Source organism: Pseudomyrmex gracilis, unplaced genomic scaffold (assembly GCF_002006095.1).
Source record: "Pseudomyrmex gracilis isolate BER0280 unplaced genomic scaffold, ASM200609v1 scaffold_17, whole genome shotgun sequence".
Lineage (NCBI taxonomy): Eukaryota > Metazoa > Arthropoda > Insecta > Hymenoptera > Formicidae > Pseudomyrmex > Pseudomyrmex gracilis.
Window position 1 is genome coordinate 299330 of NW_018020601.1, and position 26695 is coordinate 326024.

General features: G+C 30.8%; 6 protein-coding genes and 1 non-coding gene across 11 annotated transcripts; 2 read left to right on the forward strand and 5 right to left on the reverse strand.

Moving 5' to 3' along the window:
* The first annotated feature begins 204 nt into the window (after positions 1–204).
* On the forward strand, positions 205–4310 carry LOC109864087 (ribonuclease P protein subunit p40-like). Of its 2 annotated transcripts, none has more exons than XM_020444964.1 (7): positions 205–276; positions 770–1126; positions 1696–1840; positions 2032–2196; positions 2374–2499; positions 2615–2798; positions 2883–4310. In XM_020444964.1, the coding sequence occupies exons 2-7, from the start codon at positions 1007–1009 to the stop codon at positions 3214–3216; spliced, it is 1074 nt and encodes a 357-aa protein (XP_020300553.1). In that variant the 5' UTR covers positions 205–276; positions 770–1006; the 3' UTR covers positions 3217–4310. The 2 variants fall into 2 exon arrangements, with proteins under 2 accessions (XP_020300553.1, XP_020300554.1); XM_020444965.1 differs by having other exon boundaries at positions 2377–2499.
* Positions 544–616, reverse strand: Trnam-cau. The gene has a single exon. It is a non-coding gene; the product is annotated as a tRNA-Met (tRNA).
* LOC109864086 (kinesin-associated protein 3) lies at positions 4292–8893 on the reverse strand. Its single transcript, XM_020444963.1, has 16 exons — positions 8680–8893; positions 8365–8482; positions 8085–8250; positions 7813–8019; positions 7481–7617; positions 6889–7401; positions 6636–6804; positions 6442–6542; positions 6108–6326; positions 5854–6019; positions 5566–5691; positions 5362–5466; positions 5156–5241; positions 4859–5045; positions 4682–4772; positions 4292–4556 (listed from the first exon to the last, which is right to left on the reverse strand). Exons 1-16 carry the CDS (start codon positions 8703–8705, stop codon positions 4418–4420), a joined length of 2556 nt encoding a protein of 851 aa, XP_020300552.1. The 5' UTR covers positions 8706–8893; the 3' UTR covers positions 4292–4417.
* A 184-nt stretch (positions 8894–9077) lies between these two features.
* On the forward strand, positions 9078–13910 carry LOC109864140 (gamma-tubulin complex component 5). Its single transcript, XM_020445070.1, has 14 exons — positions 9078–9357; positions 9641–9747; positions 9853–10284; positions 10371–10636; positions 10708–10882; positions 10958–11174; positions 11244–11544; positions 11643–11836; positions 11930–12248; positions 12331–12547; positions 12663–12954; positions 13062–13262; positions 13412–13494; positions 13570–13910. The coding sequence occupies exons 2-14, from the start codon at positions 9676–9678 to the stop codon at positions 13843–13845; spliced, it is 3045 nt and encodes a 1014-aa protein (XP_020300659.1). The 5' UTR covers positions 9078–9357; positions 9641–9675; the 3' UTR covers positions 13846–13910.
* Positions 13911–15296: 1386 nt separating this feature from the next.
* LOC109864139 (ras-related GTP-binding protein C) lies at positions 15297–18078 on the reverse strand. 3 transcript variants are annotated; one of them, XM_020445067.1, is made up of 7 exons: positions 17848–18078; positions 17220–17380; positions 16716–17122; positions 16500–16636; positions 16216–16358; positions 15974–16122; positions 15297–15872 (listed from the first exon to the last, which is right to left on the reverse strand). In XM_020445067.1, the coding sequence occupies exons 1-7, from the start codon at positions 17848–17850 to the stop codon at positions 15673–15675; spliced, it is 1200 nt and encodes a 399-aa protein (XP_020300656.1). In that variant the 5' UTR covers positions 17851–18078; the 3' UTR covers positions 15297–15672. The 3 variants fall into 3 exon arrangements, with proteins under 3 accessions (XP_020300656.1, XP_020300657.1, XP_020300658.1); XM_020445068.1 differs by lacking the exon at positions 17848–18078 and adding an exon at positions 17659–17754; XM_020445069.1 differs by having other exon boundaries at positions 15725–15837.
* Positions 18079–18796: 718 nt separating this feature from the next.
* Positions 18797–21293, reverse strand: LOC109864110 (nudC domain-containing protein 1). Its single transcript, XM_020445022.1, has 4 exons — positions 20841–21293; positions 19718–20693; positions 19129–19496; positions 18797–19044 (listed from the first exon to the last, which is right to left on the reverse strand). The coding sequence occupies exons 1-4, from the start codon at positions 20953–20955 to the stop codon at positions 18848–18850; spliced, it is 1656 nt and encodes a 551-aa protein (XP_020300611.1). The 5' UTR covers positions 20956–21293; the 3' UTR covers positions 18797–18847.
* A 991-nt stretch (positions 21294–22284) lies between these two features.
* LOC109864102 (decaprenyl-diphosphate synthase subunit 2) lies at positions 22285–26436 on the reverse strand. 2 transcript variants are annotated; one of them, XR_002251405.1, is made up of 8 exons: positions 26061–26436; positions 24761–25129; positions 24494–24619; positions 24114–24312; positions 23677–23943; positions 23429–23584; positions 23120–23327; positions 22285–22383 (listed from the first exon to the last, which is right to left on the reverse strand). XR_002251405.1 is itself a non-coding variant. In XM_020445008.1 (7 exons), the coding sequence occupies exons 2-7, from the start codon at positions 25087–25089 to the stop codon at positions 23172–23174; spliced, it is 1233 nt and encodes a 410-aa protein (XP_020300597.1). In that variant the 5' UTR covers positions 25090–25129; positions 26061–26434; the 3' UTR covers positions 22750–23171. The 2 variants fall into 2 exon arrangements, 1 of the variants encoding a protein (XP_020300597.1); XM_020445008.1 differs by lacking the exon at positions 22285–22383 and having other exon boundaries at positions 22750–23327; positions 26061–26434.
* Positions 26437–26695: the final 259 nt, after the last annotated feature.

Sequence of the window (26695 nt, forward strand, 5' to 3'; positions counted from 1 at the left end):
GTATCACTATGGATTGGGATCTCAGATTGAATTTGAATTTAACCAATCGGAGTGAAATAAAAGCTAATCTCTCGAGTTTAGTGAATTCTGCTTGATGAGCTGCTAAAAACTTTGATCAAATTCCAATCCCAAATCTGTAATCCGATACGGCCATAAAGATCCATTGTCGAGATCGACAGCTTGCGTTATTATTTCTCCGTAATATATCTTTTCTCTTCTGCCGTGCTTTGCGCATGTGTGACTGTCAACAAGCGTATGTGACGGAGTATACGATACGTAAGATAAACTTTTGTACAGCGAGAACAATTTTGAACAATTTTGAACAATTTTGAACTCATACCACAAAATGAGATAACATGTAACAAAAGAATCTTCTTTTATTAATGTTTACCGTAAATGGGTATAGAAAGCGATAAGAGATTATAGAAAGACTTTGAGTTCGTGTTACCTTACGTAAGTTTGATTAACTCTGATTATTCGATTTTATATTTGTAAATTCATAAAAAAAAAATAAAATAAAATAAAATAAAAAAAAGATAAATCTGCCCCGGGTGAGGATCGAACTCACGACCTTAAGATTATGAGACTTACGCGCTGCCTACTGCGCTACCGAGGCAGCGAGACCTGAATTCTTTAATTTGTTATTTCCACGTAGAATAACATACAATTAAACGAAAAGGCAAAAAATTAAGATTTTATAATATTAACAGGAGTGGGAGTATTTTTGATGTTTTTAGCTTTTTGTTTTTTTTTTATTTGTTTGTTTCAGCACAAGATAGGCTGCATTCCGATGTTCGTTGTACTGGGAAATCTATAGCACATGTGAAATATAGATTTTTAGTACCGGCAGTGAATATCATCGGAACGCCACAAAATGAGAGACGTCAGATCAGGTTGGGTGGACTAAACACAACAATCCATTTGGAAAGAGTGCAGTTACAGTAATCGCGTGACGATCGTGACATGTGATAGATTTGGTTGTTCAAAAGATCTCATTTTGTTTACGATGCTCTGTCCGGAAACATGGAATTTCAAACCAGCGCAACATTGTTTTTCTATAGATAGAAGAGACATTGAAAAAGATGTGATTCCGGAAGTGATTAAAACGCATTACTTCAATCATTCGGCAAGTTTTGATGAACTTTGTTTTTGTTAACAATTACATTTTTGTACATATCTACGGCTGTGTTATATCTCGGGCCCGAAGAGCGCGCTATTCCGTCACTTTGTTATCGCTTTAGATAAAAAAAAAAAACAAATAGAATAATGCGATAGCTCGATGCATTCCTTGAATGCAGCTTATTATATACTTCGTTCAATTTGAGAAGAGAATTTTACTGCGCATAGAGGAAGAAAAGTGAGCAAAGTGGGCATAGTGTTGCGTGCGGGATTGGCGAAAAACTTGCTTACGGCCAATGGCTATGAAGTGGCGAGACTTTTGTTGTTAGATAAGGTGCGCGAAACGAATGAGTTTTCGTTCATCCAGTTTTTCTTCTCAAATTGAACTCAGTATAGAACAACACCCGTAAAAACTTAATTAAATGTTTCATTAGATGTTGCATAGAACTATGAACATCTGAGATTTTTATTCTGAATATACATATATATATATATACATATTTCACAATTTATATGTAACTCTTTATTTAAAAAAAAAAATGTTTAACTTTTTACAAAATTATTCTTACATATCAGATATCTGTGGTGCTTCCCGACACAGTCATTGTTCCGGATAGTTTACGAAATTGTTTGTCAGAAGATACGGAGTATTATCGAATAAATGCGCTTCGCGTTTGTGATCTTTTAAAAAGAGAATTTATTGAAGCTTTCGTTAAAAATGGTAATGTATATATACGTAGTTATTTTTATTTAGTTAATATTACAAAATACAATTTTGTGACTATACATCATATAGAAAAAAAAAAGAATCAAGTTGATGTTTTTTTTTAAATTAAAAGCATTCTGTTTCATTAATAGATATATAGATTGAATTCTTTTTTTACACTATTATTAACACACTTATATTTGTAGGGGAGGTCAGTATCCTAACAATAGACAATAAAATAGATTTGCAAAATTCGATCTGTGTAACTCCAAGTGGACATTTGGTACTTTCTTTATTAACTGAAGATTATCAAGCTCTTGGGTTAGAAGGAAAACCTTCTTGTTTTGATTATAAGCCTCATACACGTTACAGTGAGTTAAATAGAGAACTGATTTTATAATTATCTAGAAAACATAGTTTATAAAGTTTATATAGAATTGGATACTATATAAGTGTTTAATTTAATACATATATATGTATATATTAAATTAAACACTTATAAAACATTAAATTTGAACATTTGTACAAATAATACGCATTATTAAAAGTAGTGAGAATTGACTTGACAAACGAAACTTTCGTTCCTGGTAAGAAAAATTACGAAAGAGTTCGAGTTGCATTAGAAGAGAGACTCAAACAGAACTTTGATGTTATACTATCATGGGATCCACCAGGTATGTGTATATATATATATATGTTTTTTTTTCCTTTTGTCTTTTTTTTTCTTTATATAATACATGCCACATTAATATGTAATATTTATTTTTCTCAATTATTTAAATATTTCAGATACCAAAATATGTCCATCATCTATAGCAGCATGGTTTTACACACACAATTACAGTGTTTGTCTTTGTCATCAAAAGTTTTCACAAAAAATTGAATATTCATTAACAATACCAGTTCTTCAAGAAGAATCTAATATTGATAGATTCTTTGAATGGCTTGGAGTCTTTAGTGTCGGTGATATTCAGTATGTTTATGCTATTAAAAAAAAAATCACAATCTCTTTATCTTTGATTATTGATATTGGATACTATATATACCGTCGTTTTAGATTTAATGAAGAAACTGATGATTATGTGACCACATATAAATGCCCTTCTCCTTCTATGTACATTGGACAGATGCAGCATTTAAAATATACCGGTTTCTTTACACGTAAAAAGGTGGAGGAAATATATTATGCGTTAAAAGAATATGCACTGTCGCGAAATGCTTTGCCGTGGGTCAGTTTAGACGTACAGGGATTTGCAGACAGTCCTGTAAGTTGGAATTTGAAAGAACACACATTCTTCACAGATGGAGACAACAGTTACACCGTCGTATTTCGACCTAGAGAATGTATCATACGCAAAAGTTTAAGTTCCAACAACAGACCAAAACCGTGACAGATTTTTCTTTTTGTTAAATTCGATTCGTATAGAATAAGGAATCGGATTTAAGGAAGTCACCTGAAACGAATCATTAATTAACAGGCTATGAGATTTATATCATAAGTTATTTTATTTCGTAGAGGATTATTAGCTATAACAATAGCTATGTCATCATGCATATTTTTTTACTGATTTAATTATATAATAAAATATCATCTTATTATTAATGCGATAAATTTCTACTGTAAAAAGACAAGAGGTGCAACGAAAAACGACAGATGTGAAACATGTATGTCTAGTTATTTTCTAGAAAACGTGAAAAAAACGTGTATATTAAAGAAGCTTGTATATATATTTTATTGCAAAAACACTTGGTGTATGTAATAAAAAAAATATGTCAGTATTATTATACATATTGGTATTAGACGTATTAACGTCATTAATGATATTAATGGTCATATCATTTTTTATACCATTCAAATTAGGAGTAATATTGTTACTTGTACTAAAACTTTTTCTTTTTTTTCTTACATTGTTAAAGATAATTCATAACTATTCTTTGATATATTTCGAATTATTTCTTTATTATCAGATAGAAGAGTTTTTAGTTGACTTATTTTATGAATTATTAGATGAATTAGAAAGGATAGACTTAAATGATCTTAAAATGATTACTAGATTTATTTAATATTTTTATATCACCACTTGTCTTTTTTTTTTATTACTGATATTGACAATATAAATACTACAAGACTTCTATAATAAATACTAAATTTTATCACATATATTATGCTATTCTGACTGCCTGAAGCCTACCACATAATAAAAGAGATCAGATTAGATTCAATTAAATACTATTAATTAATCTTGCAACGCAATAGAACAATATAATCAGTATAAGGCTGACATTGTAAAAATAACTGACTTTGTATAAATAAATTAATATATATATATATATATATATATATATAAAAATAAAAGGCACTAAAGTACTCGACTATGAGATCAAAGCAGTCTATATCGTGTATAATTATAATAAAATCTTCGATTGTAAGCAGGCATAATCTTCGTAAATATAGTAGCAAACATCTTTTTTTTTTTTTTTATATCAAACATATATGATGTTCAAGTAATGTAAAATATCCTATATAGATGTATTTTGAAAAGGTCTTTGAAAAGTCACGTATCACTACGTTTAAAACATCTGAATTAAGATTCATATTAATACGTGAGAACTATCCGAATCACTGAATTTCATTCTAGAATTGTAATATAAATCCTCTATACCTGAACCAATCGACATACGAGACTTAGAACGCGCCATGAGTTCGCCTATTTCGTCGAGATCTCGATACCTGAAATATATGCGATCGATATTTTTTACACGACAATGACATCCTTACATAGAAAATTTGTGTGTTCAAAAGGATGACTATATATCTAACATTACACAAATATATCTGCACCGTCACATGCGTACCTGCTGACAGGTCGGCTTGGATTTTCAGACGATTCGGATGAATTTTTCATAATCGAAAATCCATCGTCTGTGTTAAATGATGCCGCGTTATCTGCGCAAGAATGAAAATGTTTCTTGTAAAAAAAACATGACAAACAATCGTGCAACTCCGTGACATAGAGAAAATGATGATATTACCAGATGGAAACAGCATAGTATGTTTCAGCAGATCGCCGCTGATAAATGGAGACAAACTGTCGTCGTCATCCGGTAACAAGTGAGTGGTCGAGTCTGCTCCGATAGATTCAACCATTTCCAACCACTGCTGATTGTGCGACCGAAATTTCTCTACTTTTATACGGGCAGCCCAGTTTTTATCGCACATCTAGAAAGTTTAATATAATCGGCATTTAATGTATTGCTTACATATTTATAAAAAAAAAAAAAAAAACACATTTGCTTAAGAGAATATCATCTCGACGGAAGTTTACTTACAGCAATGACATCTAAACATGTATCACAGACTTTTCTAATTGCAGGATTCTTATCGTGCATCAAATCGATCAGATATCCAGGAGCTTCTGCAAATGCGTATTACAATTTTATACATCATTTAAAAAGTTGTTGTTTAAAAGTATTACGCGAGTTTATTACGCGATGCATTTTCAACAAATTTTTTACTTGAGAAAATAGATTATTACCATTGCCGGTCTCTCGAATTAAATAATCACGGGTCGAATCATGTTTCGCGATTTGATAGAAAACGTAAATAATTTGCAGAACCATTTCGTCGTCCTCTTGCTTGGCTGTAATAATAACGCGACGAGAATTTATAGTGTTTTTTCCTTATAAGTTTTGTTATGTGTTTTATCATCTATATATGTACATTTAATTTTAATACGTACCTTTAAGAAGTTCGATAAGAGACAGAAGTATATCAGCCTTACATAACAAACGAGCACAATCTTCGTCATACGCTGCGGTGCCCAGAAAAATGATAACTTCAAGAACTAAATCATCTTGCGCCTTACCTGCAAATGTAAAGTTAACAAAATAGTAAACTTTAATAACATTTCTTTTTTGTATTTTTTTCAATATATTTAAAATATTTAATAAATGAAAATTTTACACCAAAGATATGTGAAGAAAGAATTTGAGATGGAAAAAGAAATAGAAAAAAAAAAAAGACACACCTGGAACTAGATTATTGCGTATCCATGGGATAAGATTGCAACGTTGAATGATTTGAGAATAATCCAAGTCAGGTAACTCCAAATTGCCCAACACACCAATCACTTCTAGCACAAAATCTTGAGAATCAGATTGGGTCAAGGCCATAGCAAAATCACCCACAAATTCCTGTTATTATAAATGCAACAAATTTGAGAAATCAAATTAAGACGATGAAAAACACACGGTACAACTTTGTATTCACGCTTCAACTCACGACAAAATTTTCTTTCGTCGATTCGTGTTGAGAAATATTTCTGATCATTTTCATTATGAGAGCGTCCTGATTTCTGAACGCGACTTTTATAAGATCTTGCAAACGATTATTTTCGACCATCAGTTGTGCATTCTTGTTGCTGATAGCTAAGTTTATACCGAGTGCTATCAACTCGGATCTTATGTATTCATCTTCAGAATTTAGTATCATGTTTGTTATCTGTTGAATGAAAAAAAAAAATATATATATATATATATACACGCGTGTGCATCACATTGATATATAAAATAGCTTCTAAAATTTATTTAAACATTTCACGGAGTTTTGTACATACCATTGGAATGCAATCTATATTTGCAAACATTCCTTTTACCTTATCATCCATGCTGGCGTGATAAAGTAATCCCAGTATTGTACTTTTGCTTTTAACATCAGCTGTAAACACACATAAATGACTCGTGACTTTATATATTTACAAAAAAATAAATTTAAATTTTTTATCAGTTTTATTAATTTGTTTACCCTTACCCTGGCTAAGTAATTTTATCCATTTCGGTAACATACCAACTCTAATCATTCTTGCTCTCAACTTGACATCGAAAGAAAGATTAAATAACAGTTTTAAAGTACTTAACACAAGATCGGCATTATTGTTTTGTAAAAGTCTCGGTAATTTGTCTATAATATTTTCTTCTGCCTGTATATAACAATAAATATATACACATTTTTATTCTCTTTCCTATAAATTTTTAAAAATAAGTAAATATTGATGTAATATTACCATAAGATCTTTGTTTTCACGAAAGATGGATAGTTTCTTCAAAAACGTGACAACCAATATCAACAGATCTGTATTCGTTCTGTCTAATGTTTTAATCAACATGCCTATGATATTCTTTTTGCGCATTTTTCTTTCAACTTCCATAGCATTCTCGGCGATGTTTAGAAGAAGATAAAACGCGACTCGCAACAATTGTTCCTGCTTTTTGGTTAAACTCTTAAATTTCTTGCGGCTTTTCTCGAGATCCTCTTTCAACTTCTTAATATCGCTCTCAGATACAGTTACAGATATTTCTGTGGATCGTCGTTTTACTTCGTAATCCAATGGACCGTCCATATTCCAGATATCGTCGATAATCCTTATTTTTCTATCGCAGTTGTCGTTATTGGTCGCTGGAAAAAATGTCAAACCGGTAGTGTTCTCGAACTGTTTTCGGCGTTTCTCCATATCTTCCTTCCACTGATCATAACGGCGCAATTCAAAGTCAATTATATCCATACAAAGAGAACCGATCTGTAAAAACAAAATTTATAAAATATCTCCCAGCAATATGGATTATTATTTATAAGTGTATGATGATCGTAACGCTTACTCGGTATTCAAGCACAATATTATGAAACTGGCTGTACGTCGAGAAGCAAAAGAAAATGTAAATAATGTTTATAGACAGTTCTATGCTGCGCCGCCAGTCTTCTCTTAGAACTCGAGCTAATGCACTTAATAACGATTCTGTACCAAAAAAAAAAAAAGAATTCTATTATATTATTGGTGATATTAGAATAGATGTTAATTAACAGATATTTGAGCGATAACATTGTATATATTTTTAGTGTAATTATTTTTGTCGTAATAATTGCAATTATTACTCCAAATTAGTGTGTAAATAAAAAATATGTAACAATTATAGAACATATAACAAATTACCATTTTTTGTTAATTCTAATAGATTATCAGGTACTCTCGCTAATTGCAAAATTAACGATGAACCTTTAATCTTGCCCGGTATTTCCTCGTATAATAATTCAATGTAATTGTCAACATTGCTTATAACTGCACGTTCAATCTCGCTGTTTTCTGTGGTTACTGAATTTGATGATACTGGTCTTGGTGGTTGAGAATTACTATCGTTACCTATAAAATTCCAAAATTTAAGATACAAGCAAAAATATCTCTAGGACACACATAAATTACATTACCTCTGGTATCATTGGTCCTACGATTTTGTAAATAATAAATTAACTGCTCGACTTCGTGTAACTTGGATTCATGTATTAATGAACACTTCTCTATTACTTCTTTGGCCAAAAGAGAAACATTTGTATCTGCATTTAAACTTTTTAGTCTGATTATCTTTTGACACTCCTATGTTGTAGAATATGAAACAAATAATGTGAAAACCACAGTGTACCAAATCAAATAAATTGTTCAACATTTCTGTTCTTTTATATAAAAAAAAAAAAAATAAATAAATCTCACCTTACGGTCACCAAGCATGGGATCTCCTAGCTCACCTAAAATCAATGCTTCTACATCGTAATTCACTACTAGAGCTTTTTCCGTTGGATGAACATCCAGCGTTCCAGATCTTACTTTCCTAAATATTTTAATATCAAGAAAAACTTATTGAAAAAGCTGCTCTATTTACTAATTACGTTTTGCTATGCACAAAAATATATGTACGCTATGTTGAACACTTCGAACAAATCACGATGCTTTATACGAACAAAAATAATCATATGTGTTTGACAGATGACCGACATCGTTTTTGACAGATGCGGCGACCGTCCTCACCTTTTCAAAAATTTTGCTTCGTCCATTTTAACGCGTCACACCCTCGCTAATTAATCCGATTCTTTGGGAATAGAATGTTTTTTTTTTTATATTTACACTTTACGCACACGTATTCGCTTCTTCAATTTTTATCTGCAATTATTCTATCTCCATGGAGAAAAAGCTGTAGCGATCGAAAAAGTCCGTCGAGATTATATCGAAACAACTATAAACTGTGCTCAAGCCTTACTTACATGACTCTCGTGTCTAAAAACAGAGAGAAGACTGACAATAGGTCTGTTCTTTTTACCTGAACCGGCTGCACTAGTTCAGAGTTAATCTTTTTCACTCCACATTGGAAGAAGAAATCCTACATGAAAACTTGCCATTAAATCGCATATGGCGACTTCTTCAGCAATAATTTGAAAATGTGCGCAAACAAAAAGTTACGCGCAGTTTTTAGCGATTGTAATTCGAAATGCTCGAATTGACAATGGTCCACGTTCAGCAGACTGAGCAGATCAGTGATCGCTTGGTGATTCTTTAATATGATTGAATTTTGCCTTTAGATCTTCAATGGATCTAAGAAACCAATCATATTGAAGAATCACTAAGCGCTCACTGATCTGCTCAGTCTGCTGAACAAGGTCAATGTAAATGTCAAGTGTCAAAACAAATGTAAATTTTTCTACAATTCAGGTAACGAACAAAACGTTTAATGGCAATAATATATTATATTTGTGTTAATCACACTCGGATTTCTGTCAAAAAGATATCTTCTTTATATTTTCTTTATATCTTTTTTATATTTTCTTTTTTGTATTATTTTTCTCATTAAAAAACTATATTAATATATAAAATATATATTATAAAAATTAACGTATATTATATTTTGGAGAGTAAAAGTTACGCTTAGTCTCACAATCACTATATAATTGATTACTCTGCTGTACAATTTTTAATCTATTTTGTATTTTTCCAGTATTACATTTGCTGGATGTCAAATGCAAAATAAAAATGAGCACACGAGTGTTAAATGACATTCATAATGACTTGAAACAACTTATAACAGCAATCACATCATTTGAGGTAAATATTGAAATAGGTTAAAATGTTTGGCATGTAACAACAGACATGGAATTCTATTAAACACACAGTCTTGTGTTGTTTTTTTTTTTTTTTTTTTTTTTTTAGGAGGATGAAGAAGGGTTTCGGGTATGCGAGCGAGTTTGCTCGACGAATATCAAACATCATCGCTATCTTTCTATTGACAGTCATGCAACTAAAGAAGCTATAAACGCACTGGTCACCAAATTTACAATTCATGGAAAGTATGAATTAGCTAAAAAATTTCAGGAACTAGTCGACACCTTTCTGTCAAGTTTTGACTTTGAGCAACATCCACAGTACGACTTGCAGTGGTATTTGTTAACACTCCTGTTAGATCTGTCCACTGAAACTCACAAGTCAAATCTAGATAGTTTGCAACTCACCTGTGGAGAATACAGTTTTAATGGAGCTGCTGGAAATGAAGACAGCATTACAGAAGAGATAGACTGGGCGCAATATTTGAGAGAGGGCCAGGAGAATTTTTTCTGTGATTATAAAAGTGATAATAGTGAAAGTGTAAATATTTGCGTGAAGGATTATATATCTCACAAACTTAACATTCAAGAAAACTAAGGATGTTTTAAACTTTTTTGTGTTTATAGGAATGGTCTGATGCAACAGAAGAAGAGGGAATTGATGAAAATGATGTTTCTTCACCATCGCAAAAACCCACTTCACATTTGGATGTAGCGCAACTTTCAGAAAGTCATGACAATACGGCGGATAAATTCTCTCTAGCATTGGCGCAGAATCTCGAATCTACAAAGTGGCTTTCTTTAAATGTTCAAAATGATTGGTGGAATAATCTACAATATCAAAAGTATCCAGTTGTCAAACCATCTTGCGATGCCAGTATTTGCGATATTTGGTAATATCTTTTTTTAAAAATTAAATTGTTTGATATAAGACACGATATTAAACAAACGTATGCTTTTGTAGGCACAAAATAAGCTCGTCAGATTTTAGCCACAGAGTGGCTACTCTCAGTGAGTATCAAGTATGCAGAGAATTGTTATGGATGTTTTATGTTCAAGCAACAATGGTAGTGTTTCAACAGGAGAGCGAATCGAAATTTTCAATACGTTCCGACATATCTATACCTAGTTTGACAACTGTATGTAACTTTATCTGTCTCTCTTGTACAAAATTATGTCTCAGATGTTTTTCTATTTGAATGTTATTTTTCCAGACTGCTTTTCAAAGTATTCTATCACCATTCTGCGAATGTTTCTCGATGATAAACGAGATCGAAAGATTTGGAACTGATTTGCAATCTGCTTGTTATCACGAATCAGAACTCCGAACTCCTCCTCTGACCTATGAAGCGTACAATGCTGCTCTTAAACGCCACTTGTACGAAATTAAGAATGAAGTGATTAAACTAGAAAAGAATATAATGGAACAAGGTGAGCTGCGTTTTTCTTTTTTTTTTTTTTTGCTAAATCTCATTGCTAAGTGTTGCTTCTATTTCGCAGAGACCTGCAATACCTTCCTGTCTTTATCAGATAGTTTAAGACCATATATTATTACTATAAAACTACTTTATAATATACATAAGAAAGTTGTAATGGATTGGAAAGTTATTTCTAATTGGAAGTGCGCATCCCGACTGTTATCGTCGTTATATTACGAAATGCAGAATTCTCATAGTCTAGAAAGAACTAATATCTGTACAAACTTGTACCTGTGTAGTCTTACTGTTTATCTTAATATAATTGATACGTGGCTAAGCGAAGGAAGATTAGAAGATTGGAGAGATGAGTTTATAATAGTAAGGTAAATTATAAACGTACACAAGTGTAAAAAATTTAAAATTAATATTAAAATTTGCATATATTTGATAACATCGCAGACTAATAATATGTATTAAACAGAGTTTCAGACGATGCTTTTGTGGAAAATACTGAACAAAATAAAAAATTTATAGTTCGTTCGTCTGATGATGATGTTTGCTTGACTGATCCAATTATGCAATTCTTATTGCAAAAAGTGCAACACATAGGTCACAGTATCGACTTGCTTGTTTCTTTAGATCGAATGATTGATATATGGAAAACGGAAATAGACGGTAATAATGTCTTTTTATAACAAATATCTATGTACATTATTCTTTTTTATGTTATATAAACTTATATATACACATTTCTCTTATGACTTTTAGACGTCAGGATATCGTTAAATACCGAACTGCACAATAAATTACTGTCAGAAATATCTAAGTATAATCCGTCAGAAGAAACAGATACATCTGAGTTGCAAATAATAATACATGATCAAATAACATTACAAGAATATGATGACGAAGTTGAAAAAAATATAATACAACAATTATTTACCTTGCACAATCCGTTTCTCATGAAAGCTATGGAAGATTACCTGCCACTTGAATTATATACGAACGATACGATGGATGCTCCTATGTATAATAACGCCACCAATTCCACGACAAAGCGAAATCGAATGCATGACTTGTACAAAAAGTACAAAACTTATTCACACAAAATATAAACAATTGGAAATAACTTACATACAACTCTTTAAAATACATGTATTTTCTTTTAGACTTCAAGAAATGAAGTACATCTTGCCGTTGCAAAACATTTTGAAAAATACCTTATCTGAAATTTTAAGTTTACGTTACAGTAGCGCTAGCAAGTTAGTAAAAAATATCATGGTCGAGGAATACAAGTTGCAAACACATCTGAAGCTTTTGAGATCTGTTTATATGATGGAAGCTGGACATGTTATGAATAAATTTTATCAAATTTTGTTTTACGAGGTAAATAAACAAAATCGAAATTTTATATTTGCAAGCACAATAATTGATATATAACATATTGTTTTAACAACAAACACAGTTTTGTTGTGTATAAACCAGTACGTTATTATTCTAGATCGAAAATAATCAAATGTGGGCTAATTCATATTTCCTGTCCTGTATTCTTGAAGAAGTGTTTTCTCAATATTGGCCAGATATAAGTTCACGCTGGTCCATCACTGTTCAAAACATCGTCACTACTCGTCAATTGTCGCAAGCTGTGAATAGTATAACATTGCATTACACAGTAGAATGGCCCATAAGCATAATGTTAACAAAGAAAGTTCTGGAAAAATACAATGAAATTTTTAGATTTCAGTTGAAACTAAAGTGGGCTTTATGGACGTTAAATAACTTGAGATTTTGCGGTAAATTAAAATTTTATATAATTTTATTCATATATAATTCATATATAATTTCTTTTTTCTCTTGAGATATATCTATAAAATATTATTGCGTTATTGTTTTCCTCCAGATTTGGAAGGTCCTAGATCGTTTTGTATAAAAGACACAGTGGAACAGTTTTATATAAGACGCCTCGAAAGCATACGGTTTTGGTTGCTACATGCAATAGGATCTATACACACGTACTTATCTGGTCAAGTATTACAGAGTCTAGGTTTTATATTGGAACAAGTCTTAGCTCAAGCGGATAGTCTTGATACAATTATATCAGGTGATATAACAATTTATGACAATTTATCTTAATCAGAGTGGAATTATGGCCGCTCGTGTGCGATTATAAAATATCAAGTTTAAAAAAAAAAAAAAGATGTGTTAAATAAAACAGTTCCAGTAAATTTTAACAAATTCCGTATTTTACAGTGCACAATGAGTACTTGAACAAAGTGCACGAACACTGTTTATTAACAGAAGAGTTCGAGGACTTGATGGCGACCATAAATAATGTACGTGGATACGTAAAGCAATTAAACAAGAAAAGAATATTAGATGACTAGAAAATTTACATTTATATGTTTCAGATGATCGAAATGTGTACTCACATACGAGATAGATGGTCACGAAAAAAATTATTATTGGCTACCGCAGAATTGGATATAATGGAGCAGAGTTACATTAAATATCATACGTATCTTGCTTTAGCTTTACACAATGCAGTACAACATAAGGACGCGGATTATTGTAAGTTTCAGAATTTACTAGCAATACTCAATATAATTCAACACAATTGTCCACAATTTACGATTATTAATGAGAAACAGAACAATGATGAAAAACAATTAAACAGTGTCCGTTAAAATTTAAAAACAGGAAATAATGTAATGTTTGATTATCTTCTTAAATAATATAACAATGAGACATATTTTAATTCATTATAATATATACATATATATTTTTATTGATAATCTTTCAATCCTAGATTTAATATACGTGTGCATTAAATATATATATTTCTCGAAACATATTAATAGTTTACTAACTACTGTCATGTCAAAGAATGAATCATTGCATGATAATTAACAATATCACTCTTGATAATGGTCTTTTCATTGCTTTATTTACAGTGACTGGCTTAAGTTCAGCGTTTAACTGCGGTTTGCCGTGTGCTTAAATTTGATATTACTAGAATGTTTATTCATGCACAGATTTAACAGTATTACTGGTGTGATCCTCTCATTTAGAATTAACGATACTCAATTTTATTTTATTTGTGTGCCAAGTTTTTATATATATATATATTGCTTTATATTAGAATTTCATACATTCAGTGTTAGAGCTTTGTTTTAGAGATCAGTATATATATATATATATATATATATATATTTTTTTTTCTCATGATTAATATCTATTAATTATAAGTTTTTGTACTAATTAATTATTTAGATGCGAGTTTTTACATACATAAAAATCTTTAATATTTATATGTATGTATATTTTTGTAATGTATTTAAAATCAATTTTTGTACATGCAGCGCAAATATGTTAATTTTTCGAATAAAAGAGTCAAGCACACGTATCTGACTCACTTTTTTAAATCACGTGACGTAAAATCCATATCCAATGTTTTAACTCCTAATATCCTATCTCTTCCATCCATTCCCTTCTAGATAAGTTGATGCCAAGTTTTATATCTAGAAGTAATAATAAACTGTTGGAAGACAATGATAAATTCGTTAAATTCGTCACTGATCTTAGTCGAAACTTATTGACCGAAATTGCACATCAGAGTTTACCACCGTCAGGTATCCCCTTGTCGATTCCAAGATTAATTTCTGGAAAGTCTTGGCAAACGAGGTAAAAGCTTATATGACTCACGTATATTGTGTATATTCGCGTGTATATATAAAGTGAATTGTACAACTGGTTTTAGTTCAGGATCATTGTTGCCCCTTGAAATTTCTCTAAACGAATATGAACAAACCTTTTCCTACATTCGTTGGCATAAATACAAGGAACAATTAATTCTCAGTTCATCACCTTACGTTTTGCACAATGAGATAAAGCGCGTCGCCGATTTCACAAAGTAGTAAGTTAAACATCACGAATATAAAAACAAATTACAGTATAAAAATATTTAACAAATTCGGTAATAAATTACACACAGTGTACCTCTGAAGAATAAAGTAGAATGTATGTGATATTATTGAAAAACAATATATAAGATATACAAATAGTAATATACACATATATATATATATATATATATTATCTCTTCCATTGTGAGATATATATACACGGAAAGCGATAATTGGTGTAACATACAGTATATTTACATTTTCTATTTAACAAAAAGTATTAATTATAAAACTTTTCATTACATGAGCAATTTAAGATTCGATAAAAATATAGAGTTACAATTTTGCGTAATGCGTCGCCACACGTAACACGTTACGATAACTTATTAAATTACTATTCTTGGTATGAAAAATATTTTTTTTTCGCGCATTTAATAATATATATTACAAAAAAGTAATAGTGTAAATGTGTGTATCGGAGAAACATATTTATAGATAAAAAAAAAAAAAAAGAAATTTCAAATAATAATAAGAAATTTCAAGTAATAGTACAATTAAGAATAAATCTTGTATTATAATTATGACACATACTATATATAACTGTAAGAATTAACTCTGCGCAATTACGACGGTACCGTTTTGTCCAATAGTTCCACTCTGCGAGACTGTCGCGTTGTTCGGTGTTTCATTTGTGCTAACGGGAGATGATGAATGATTGTTCGCACTTGTCGCGGCTAATGCTTTGTTTCTTACTTCAAATACTTGCTGTATTGCCTTGCGAAAACAAAGAAAGTTATAGTCAATCACTCCTGTAAATAAAAAAAAAAGAAACGATTTATGTGATATTATTACATGTCATGTGAGAGCTTTGTTCTCTTTGAAGAAATAAGATCAAACTTTATACGTTTACCTTGTCTATCGAAGTTATCCTCTCGTAAGATGCAGACCAATGCTAAAAACTTGTTCACTTCACGCAAATACAAGATTGTGCCATTATTTAATTTGATTAAACTGGAACTTTGGTTGTCGAACGCGGCAGCTTCCAAATCTTCTCTCAATCTGAAACAAGTTTTAAGCGTAAAAAGAATGCAGTTGCAAGCAAACTGCAAAGTTACACACACGTGTATACAATTAAAATATAAATTTTTATACCCATATATGCAGGAAACATCAATAACAACATCGATCATATCACAACATAGTTCATAACTCTGCATATCGACAGGCGAGCTGTCAGTCGCAATATAGATTTTTGAGACAACATCGAATAAAAATGCTTTCTCAATCCCGGAGTTCTGTGGATGTAATTACATTCTTTAAAACACTAGAATGTTTATTGTCATTAAGTAAATCCATTGTAAGAGAAGAACATTTCTTTGTATGTTAGCGCGTTCTTACAAAATATTTAATTGTGTAGCAAAAATAAGTTTTTTTACCGATATGAGTATATTGAGTAAATTTTCTAAAGTAGGCAACTGTGGTATCAGCTTCTGTACCACTTTACTAAATGCTTCGAATATACTGTGATCATATATTGAGGTCAAATGAAAACTCAAGTGTATTTGATCACATCCTGAAAAAAAAGATAGATATGAGAATGCTGGATTTTTTTCATAACTATATTACAACACAGAACTGTCTTTTAAATTTACCAGAGTCAGCTAAGTCATCATTGGCTCTTGTATGTATATCTCTCTGTGTTTCCATTTTACAGTCATCCGACAGTCCATCCACCTTATGAATAAAAACTTCAAATTTAATTGCCTGATTAACTTTATAAGCTTTCGTAACTGTTACATGAAGCTTATTAAGCGCTTCCATGTAATCATCCTGCGCATCTATCACAAAAACCAATGCTCCACAACCACCAAATATCATATCACTGTCAAAAGTGGGGTCAAAGAAATCAATTTGACCAGGAAAGTCCCATATTTGAAATTGCACAAAGCTCGAGTTACTAATGTCATCTTTAATTATTTTGTTTGTACTTTCTAAAAATAGAGTCTCGTTTGGTGACATCTTATGGAAAACCACTTTCTGTATTGAAGATTTGCCACTGCTACAGAAGAAAATATAGATATTAAATTATATAAATTATATAAAAAAAAGTATTTTAATGAAAAACAAATTTGTTGAATATCAAATTATAACTCTACCGTCTAAGACCCATTAGAAGTATTCTAGGCTTCTGTTCTCCAGCTAATGGATCCATAGATCCTTCCGTTTCTCCATCAAATGGTGCATAACCAAAATCTTTTGGGAAAGAACCACTTTGATAATGATCATCATAACCACTTTGATAATGTTCATCATCATCCTACAATAACAATAAAGGAATATTATTATAAAAACAGAAACAGGTGTATGTACATTATTTCACACTGAACTCTAACTTTCAACAAAGAGAAATATAAATATTTGGGATTTAACATAGGAAAGATACATAGAAAGCAGAAAGATAGGAAAGACTAAATATACAATACATATATCAGATATACTTACAGCTACAGAGCAAAAAAAAAAAGAATTTTAATAAATATAATAAATAATAATCCTCAACAAATTGCTCAATTAAAATCACAACATTAATCACACGTTTAAAAAAATGTAATAAATAATTTTAATCTGTTTTGTGACAGATATTTATATCCAAATTAATAAAAAATATCTGATAGAGATAAGTGGCACTTCATATTTCTTTATGTTGACAATTAATCACCGTCACATTTCTCTAACAAAACTATTAAAACCAAAAAAAAAAATATTCAATAAAGTATCACTCACCATGTTTGTTAGGTTAAATAATTTTTGTGACGAGATTCTGACAGTTCTTCTGTACAGTTATGAACTTAAGAAAAGTTGTTGTTGTTTTTTTCCTACAATAATATTCCTCTAGTCGCGATCGCACATAATGGAAAGTTGCATAGGCTACACGTCGAATATAATATCTTTGTTTATGGTACGAGGAAAGGGAGTGTGATGAGATAGTCGCATATATACAGTGTGCTCTTTTGATATAGCATATATCAATCGGTGTTCCAATTGGTTCCCGCAAGTGAATCAGTTTGCTGTCATTTCTCATACATTACGTATATAAAGGTACATAGTACATGAGTAATGTTAAAACAAAATTTTTATCTTTTTACAGAATTTGTGCAAGCTACTTCTCGCTACTGTATCAAATATTGGATATGAAAAATTATTTTTCATTGTCAGTGAACTCAATAGAGTGAGTAAAGCCATTTAACAAATTGTTAAAAGTCTTGGTTCACTTCTTTCTTGAAACTTTTTCAGAAATTTGTGCAAAAATTTTTCGTATCCAAGTTAGGAAAAGTTCTGAAATAAAATAAATTTATTTATTATTTGAAGTTGTTTTAGAAATGAAATAAGAACCTAACTGCGAGTTTATTTTTAAGATTTTAAAATTATTCTCCATTTTAACTACATAACACATGAAAATCAAAGTTTTCTTACTTTTTCTATTCTCACAACGTTTCGCCGTGTAATCGAGATTAACAGCGCCTCCGTCGCCTAAGATATTGGGTTTTTTTTTAAATAAACAAAGACGGACTTTATGACAAAATATAAATTTGCATAAAAAATAGGAGTAAATCATATGCAAAATTTTTTATAATGCGTTCTCCTTACCTTATAATATATATATATATATATATATTCGATAAATGTATGTGCGATTATCATCACTTTTTTATAAATGTATATGTACATAATTTAAAAAGTTTGCGAAGAGTTTATTGGACAATAATTACAAGCAGTAAAATCATCATGTGTTGATTTGCAAACGATATAATTTATCTTTGGTAATTATAATTAAATATTTATTCGTAGCAACGACTCCCATAATGGCAGTTTCACAATTCAAGTCTACAATCCTTTGTTTTGCAATCTGTTCTCCGACATCAGGTTTATCATAAAGAAATATATGCCTTGTATGTTCCACTATAGCTATGTACGAACCATCTACAAAGTGAAACGAGCATATGTATTCTTTTCTTAATAATTATTTTCTTTTTTGGCGAGCAAAATATTTTTTTAATATCTTACCAGACGGAGAAACGCAAAACTTTTTATTGGTTTTGCTCGCTTCGACGTAGCCGAATCCGGGAAAGCTGTAAGCATGTCTTACGTCCCATTGATTTTCATCATCCACAGTATCTATTGCCCAAACACAAGCATCGTGATCATGTCTCAGACATACTGCTTGTCCACGTTTTCTTTTATACGTGAACAACATGTGATTATTGCTTCCCAATCTAGCTAGATGTGTGGTTGTTTGTTTCAGAAGATCAATTCTTTGTAAAAAGTTGTCTTTTCCCTCAAGATCGCATTCTTCTAATTGTTCAGCATTGAATCCCACACAAGGTTGACCTTCTCTGACATCGTTTTGCTGATTCGAACACAAGTGTGCTAGTCTAAACATTGATATTGTATATTTTTATATACAACTATTTACACAACCATATTTTTATTTTGAATAAAGAACTTAGCAGGTGATATGTGTATGTAAATGTGTATATATATATATATACATAAATAATATTAATTTCAATAATACTTGTGAATAATTACACGATCTAAACACTAAACTAAATTGTAGAAAAATAAGAATTACACAATTTAAACAAAAAAATACCTTTCATGAATTTCTGCAGCAAGAGTTTCATTGGGTAAACATTCACCTCCCGTATCATTCTTGATCAATTCACTCCACATTAAACCATTTTCATATTTACTCAGATCAATTTGTAATGTATCCTCTTTCTGCCTCCAGGTTGCCATGTTTTCCTCCAATCTATGCTGACATTCTCCTTGAATCAATACTTCATTATCTATCACAACAGACAGTTCTAAAGGCTTGACATTTATTTTAGGTTGTTTATTGCTGTGTTGTTTCGGTACTTTAACCCAAACAGTTAGCGTATCTTCATCTTGAGACCAATAATATTTTGGAATCTTTATTTGAGTATCAAAACTCGGTTGTTCCACTTTGAAATCTTGTGAATTTTTCTTTTCAAAATCGATGTTATCTTGACAAATAGCATGCAAATAGTTACCATTTTCTTCCACACAAACATAATCTACAGTGCCACATACTTTTGATATCTGTTTGTCTATAAAAGAAATTTCTGTTATTTCATTTTCTGAATATTGCAAAGCATAAGACAGCACCGCAAGCTGTGTATATTTCTTTTGGTCATTATCTGCAACAATACTACACATGGTTATAATAACTTTTGAATTTTCTTCTACATATTGCACATTCATAATAACTCCAGGTTCTATAGAATTCAGTGTGAAGACCTTCATATTGTGCTTGGTATCCATTGTTAGAAGGTCCAATGTTTTACCACCATCAAAAATAGCCATAATATTATTGGAAGTAAATGCAATTGATGGGTTGTATATTTTTAACAAGTCAGCATCTGTTGTGTTTAGTTTATGCATTTCACTTAATGAACCATCTTTATCCAAACACCAAACAGTCAGCTTCTCATCAATAAACCAACATGATGTGTCATAAGGATTTTTAAATAAATGATTATGAAATGCAAAAAGTCTAGCTTCAAGCCAAGATTCTTGATTTTGATTCGGCTCTAATCTATATACATCTGAAATGTGTGAATGAAATAAATAAAATCTATTTTTTTTTACTAAAACATATATACAGCTATACCATTTGTTTAAGAATTAAGAATTACAATGATACTTGAACTAAAAATTACTACGAAACTTTATTAAATGTGAACTAAACTTACGATTTCTTAGCTTGATTTCAGAAATGATAGAAACAATATCGTTGGAAAATTGATACTTTTCAAAAGAGGAATTCATCAAATGTTTATTGGGACGTAATTCGATTATTTCAGGCATTGTTTTTATTTTGTTCGTGTTCGCGATATAAATATTGGGATGTATTATTTTTGTTAAATATATAATTCACTTATATATATATATATATCTTTTATTATATTTCCCATATATTGCTTTTAAAATAATATAAGAGTTTAACGTAAAAACCCTTTAAAACTGACACTATTCCTGAGAACTTAACCTCAGAAAAACTTCCCGACACCAGAAATTATTGACCAAAAATTTGTACACATCGAAAATGTATAAAGCCTGTTTTACATTAAGCACAAGATTATGCAAACGCAAGTATACATTCAAGTACATGACAAATCAGTGTGATTGGTCAATTCCGCCAAAACCAGTTAACTGCGTTTGCGTCTTGCGACGCTAACGTAAAACAATCTTAATGTAAACTATGTATAGACTTTTAATACTGGAAGTGAATTTTGAAACACGAAGTTTGTGATACTAGCACATCACAGACGCGCGCTACGCGCACGCTATTATTTTTATTTTAACATATTCCGTCAGTAGACACAACGTGTCACCGCGATGACAGCTAGTACACGTACGACAGTATGACATGACCAAGGTAGCGCGGCCGAGGTCAGTGACCCCGCCAAGGCCGCACGGCCGAGGTCAGTGACCCCGCCAAGGCCGCGCGGCCCAGGTCAGTGACCCTCCTCCCCACCAAGGCCGCGCGGCCGAGGTCAATGACCCCGTCAAGGCCGCGCGGCCGAGGTCAGTGACCCCGCCAAGGCCGCACGGCCGAGGTCAGTGACCCCGCCAAGGCCGCGCGGCCGAGGTCAATGACCCCGCCAAAGTCGCGCGGCGGAGGTCAGTGACATTACTGTAGTATGTATATAATACATATAATACAATATAAAGTATAATATTATAAATATATAATAAATTATATGTATAATATATATTATTTAATGTTATATATAATATAAATTACAGTCACGTTATTTTCACGAGTTGTTTTTCTACTCTTTCCTGTCACGTGACTTTAGTTACGTTTTTAATTTTCTCTATATATACGACAACCTGTCTCAAAATCGCTTTTCATTATTTATTCTCTCGATCTTACCGATTCGATTCGACTCGATCAACCAACCAACCAATCAGCAACGGAAAAGAGGCAACAATAGATGCGATACATTCGGATCCAAAACGCGCACTTCGCGAAACACATGGATTTTTTTTATATAGGATAGAATGAGCGATTAATGGATAAAAAAAGCCATTTATACGAGTACTTTTTAAGTATATTTGCTACTAATCGCAAATTTTCTATTAAATCAAATATAAATAAATATACTATATGGCATGTATATTTTTCTGATTATTTTTTCAAATTTTGATTATTAAATAATTCGCAAACAAATAATATAAGAACTTACGATATAAGGCAGTGATTTGGTAAATGTATTTAAATGACAGTGTCTGTAAAAATAATTTAATAAATATCAGTGTACGACATATAAATTTACAATGTGTTACAAATGTATTCTTAGTAGTATATAAATAATATATAAATAGTAAAAGTATATAAAACACTATATAAATTAGTTACATATGAATTATTTATATAAATTATTATAGATATATGAATATATATATGTATATATATATACAATTACATGTTACATATTTACTTGAGCAGGAATATACATATAATTTTTGTATAAAAATAATTTAATAGTTTGTGAAAAAGATATTTACATCAAGATTTTTATATATTCTATATTTATATAGCAGTTTTATATATTCTTTCACATAAAAAATTAGATTTTGCTTTTACAAGAAAAATTCTCTATTAGTTTTTTAAATTTAAATTAGTTTTTTATAACTTTGTTGTTACTATATATATATATATAACTATCATACACAAAACTGTTAAGACTGTGACTGACGTTCGTCCTGATATTCACCTTTAGTACAAAAAATCTATAAAACATGTGACATAAAGTATAGATGCTTAGTACTAGCTGTCAATATCGGAACGCAGACTATGTAAAATCTTTGATAAACATTTGTTTACGTGTTTACTTCAATTGCTTAGACAGCAAACAATATCGTATGAAATTGAATTATTATTATATTTGTGAATTATTCTTATCCTTAGCTTGTATCTCTCTAATAAAGTGCGAATCTCAAGATGAAAAAATAGAAGACATACCATTCCAATTCATCCTTTTGTCGTTTTCCCAATACAAAACAATAATTTTTAATTAAAAATCACCTATTGCAATAATAATATTAGATAAAGCTTTTCTAGCATCATTTTCCGCAAACACGTTTAATACATCCATCGCTTTTTGTGAGTGTTCCTTTATGAGCTCTTTGGTCAATGCAATGCCTGGACCAGCTTGAATAATTTCGAGTATCTATATGTACAAAATTATTAATTACACACATATTGTTACTGTATAAAACAGAAGTCTAAAAACTAATTTAATCGTATATAAATTCCATTGCTTATTTATACCTGTAAATAGTCGATATTTTCTACTGATTCTAATCCTTTATTGAGCTCCGTTAAAATAGATGGGTCATTTTCAATATGAAACATGATTGGAGCAGCACATAAATTATACAAGATTTCTTTGTCGTTGTTAATACACAAAGATAAATCCAAGGAAGCCTGTAAACAATACATTTTACATTTTTATAATTATTATTGTCTTATAAAATTTATATTTGTATGAACTTAATATATCTTCTTAAATATATTACCTGCCAAGCTAGAGCTAAATGTTTGCCAAACTTGTAGCCTTCTTCCTGCAGTTCATTGCTATGTCCAGCTAGCTTCAATGTGCCTTGACAACTTTTTCCGAGTAACGACGCAGCGCCATAAACATTTAAAAATGTCCATTCTTTTAGCGCATAGCCTGTACGATCTTCGGGCGGTATTGATGGTATAGGAAAATTTTGATAGTCTCTGCGTGCTACAAATGCTGCCTGACATAAATCTCTTACTGCAGTTGACATTAAGAACACAAGCTACAAAACAAAACGTGTTTCTTTAATCAATGCATAAAATAAAAACCAAATTTGAAAAAATATAAATTTTTTTTTGTTATAAATATAATTAAAGAATTCTACACAGCATTAAAGATATTCTATACAGTATCTATGAGCAAAACAAATTAACAATTACACATTGTACTTACATCTTGATTTCTAAGAGTTGCTAATTGAACACAACTATTGCAAAGCAAGTAATCACCAAACAACAATGCTATTTTATTTCCAAAAAGCACATCTTTCATTTCTGATTCCAAGGACATATTTTTATTTATATTTACTAGTCCTCTGTGTATCAAATTGCTAGTTCGTATCATTTCTGTAACTTCAGCTAAAGCTCTTTGGCTAAAACATAATTTTTAAAAAGTTTATTTTATATATATATGTATAATTTCTTTACTTTGTATAATCATAACAATAGTAATATATTCTCTGTTATAAGTAAACAAATCTAAAAGGTAATATCATATATATTTTATATTTTAACAATATAAACAAGAGAGTTTCAAATTATTATGTATAATACCTGTTTAATACACCAGCAATTTTTTCTTCTTCTGCTGGGTCTGCATTCAAGTGTCCAGCAGCCTTAGAGATTAACAGTACAATTAGTCCAAATGCCTGTGCATTACGTCCAGTATAAATAATATTTCTGTTACAACAGAACTTAGTCAGTTTTCACCTTTCTTTGCCATTAAATTAAAGCATTTGAAATCTCAAAAAACAAAAACCAAAAAAAAAAAACATCTAAAATCTGTATTCATAAGCAAATATTACTTATGATGACATTTACTTAGCTGTTTTCAACAAAGGATGATTTGATCCAATTAATTTTCTCAAGTGCACTGCAACATTTGTAAGTTCATCACTCAATAACCATCTTAGATTTAAAAAAGAAGTTGGATATCCAACAATCTTCTCTGCTTCTGACATAGTTTTATTCCAATCTGTTTTCTGATTCACTAATGACTTAGTTTCAGCTTGAGTAAGTTCACTAAAGTGAAATCTATTTTGTGTGAAGATACAGACTGTTCTCTGAATTTTGAAACCTCTGAGAGAGTTTGACAGAAATGTGGAATTACTTTTTCTCAAAATTTGAGATATAGTTATATTTAAAGACATTGTTTTCTTCTTTTTTCAAAAAATACTGTTGATATATATTCTGAAAAAAAAATACAACTTTATCATTAACATCTACTAAGTTTAAGTAATCTGAAGATGTTATAATATAAACTTGACTTGATGTTTATACTGATTAGAAATTAGTAATCTGAACAAATATTTATATAAAGTATAAAAGAATACAGATATATAAGTCAAACAATGTGGAAACAAAGGTTTGGTTTGGTGCATATATGGCTCAAAGGACCGATTCAAGTTAGTCCATACGCCAAATGTGGAAACAAAGTTTTTTCTGTATAGTGAAACATCTACAGTAGAACATCCCAAAACGTAATACAGAATGCGCGTCAAATTGAAAAGTGTCGACCTCTGTCGTCATTTACCTCATTATTTTTAACATGTCATGATATCAATTTGCTAGCATACCAACGCGTGGCGTTACTGAACAACACTGTACCAATATATTGTTCACATGACATGCTTTCACGGCGTGCTGACACGTGATGTTTGCTTGGTACGTTTTGGGAAGTTCTACTGTATCTTCCTCCAAAAGTTTATTATCTATGAGCCAAGCGAAGCAAAGACAAGATATGTTTATCTTATCTTATGTTTCTTAAACATGTATTACAGAGTAAAACAGCCAACGACACTGTCAATTTAATCATAAACAAAAATATTAACTAGAAAACAATCAGTTGCGTCATTGGAGAGACCTATCCTTTTAACCTTGATGCAAAAACTATTGGAATACGTGTATACAATATCACTATTGCAAAATAATCCGAAAGTTCGAGGAATGCAGAAATGTCAAATAAATTTTATGTCGAATTTAAACTCAACACGGAACCAGCTGGAATACGACGCGTCGCGAGTCGCACTTGACCGTATCACAAAGAATCAACCGATAAAAATTAAACGAAGTCGAAGTTTGACAAGCGCACAGTGTGTTAAATGTAGAATAAAAATAATACCTGATGTTTTTTTTAAATTACAACATTGTATGCGGAACAACCAACTTGTGTGTGAATTGAGAGAACGCCGAGAAACTACATGCCTAGACAATTAAACTTGGGAGTCAAATATGTACACTAGTGGGAGAGCCGTCAGAACTTTCTCTTCTGACCTAACTTTCCAAAATTTCTCACGCAAAATAAGAGGGGAGAGACATGCCTAATATAATATTCCAAAATTATACGCGAGATGAAACATTTGTTTATATCAAAAGAGCGATTAATTATGAACAGATTAACTAGAAATTCAAAAATTCACAGGGTGAGGGAATCATCGGGATTACATCACACGTGTTTGTCAACAGATCTGTTGATATTATTATACAAATTTAGAACAAATAGGAAGATCCGAGCAGGATTAGTTATTTACACATAAATCTGTCTGAAATAGATTTACTGATTTTTAATCGGTTTTTCTTTTTTTTTTTTTTTTTTTTTTTTTTATAAAAATAGACTACCCGGCATTCGATTACAGGTGCCACTGTCCACAAAAAATACGACTTGCATGTTTTTGGCAAATAAAATTCATTTGTTTTTTTTATCGAAATACGCGCCTATATTACACTTTTACCAGAATTCTTGACTGACAGGAAATC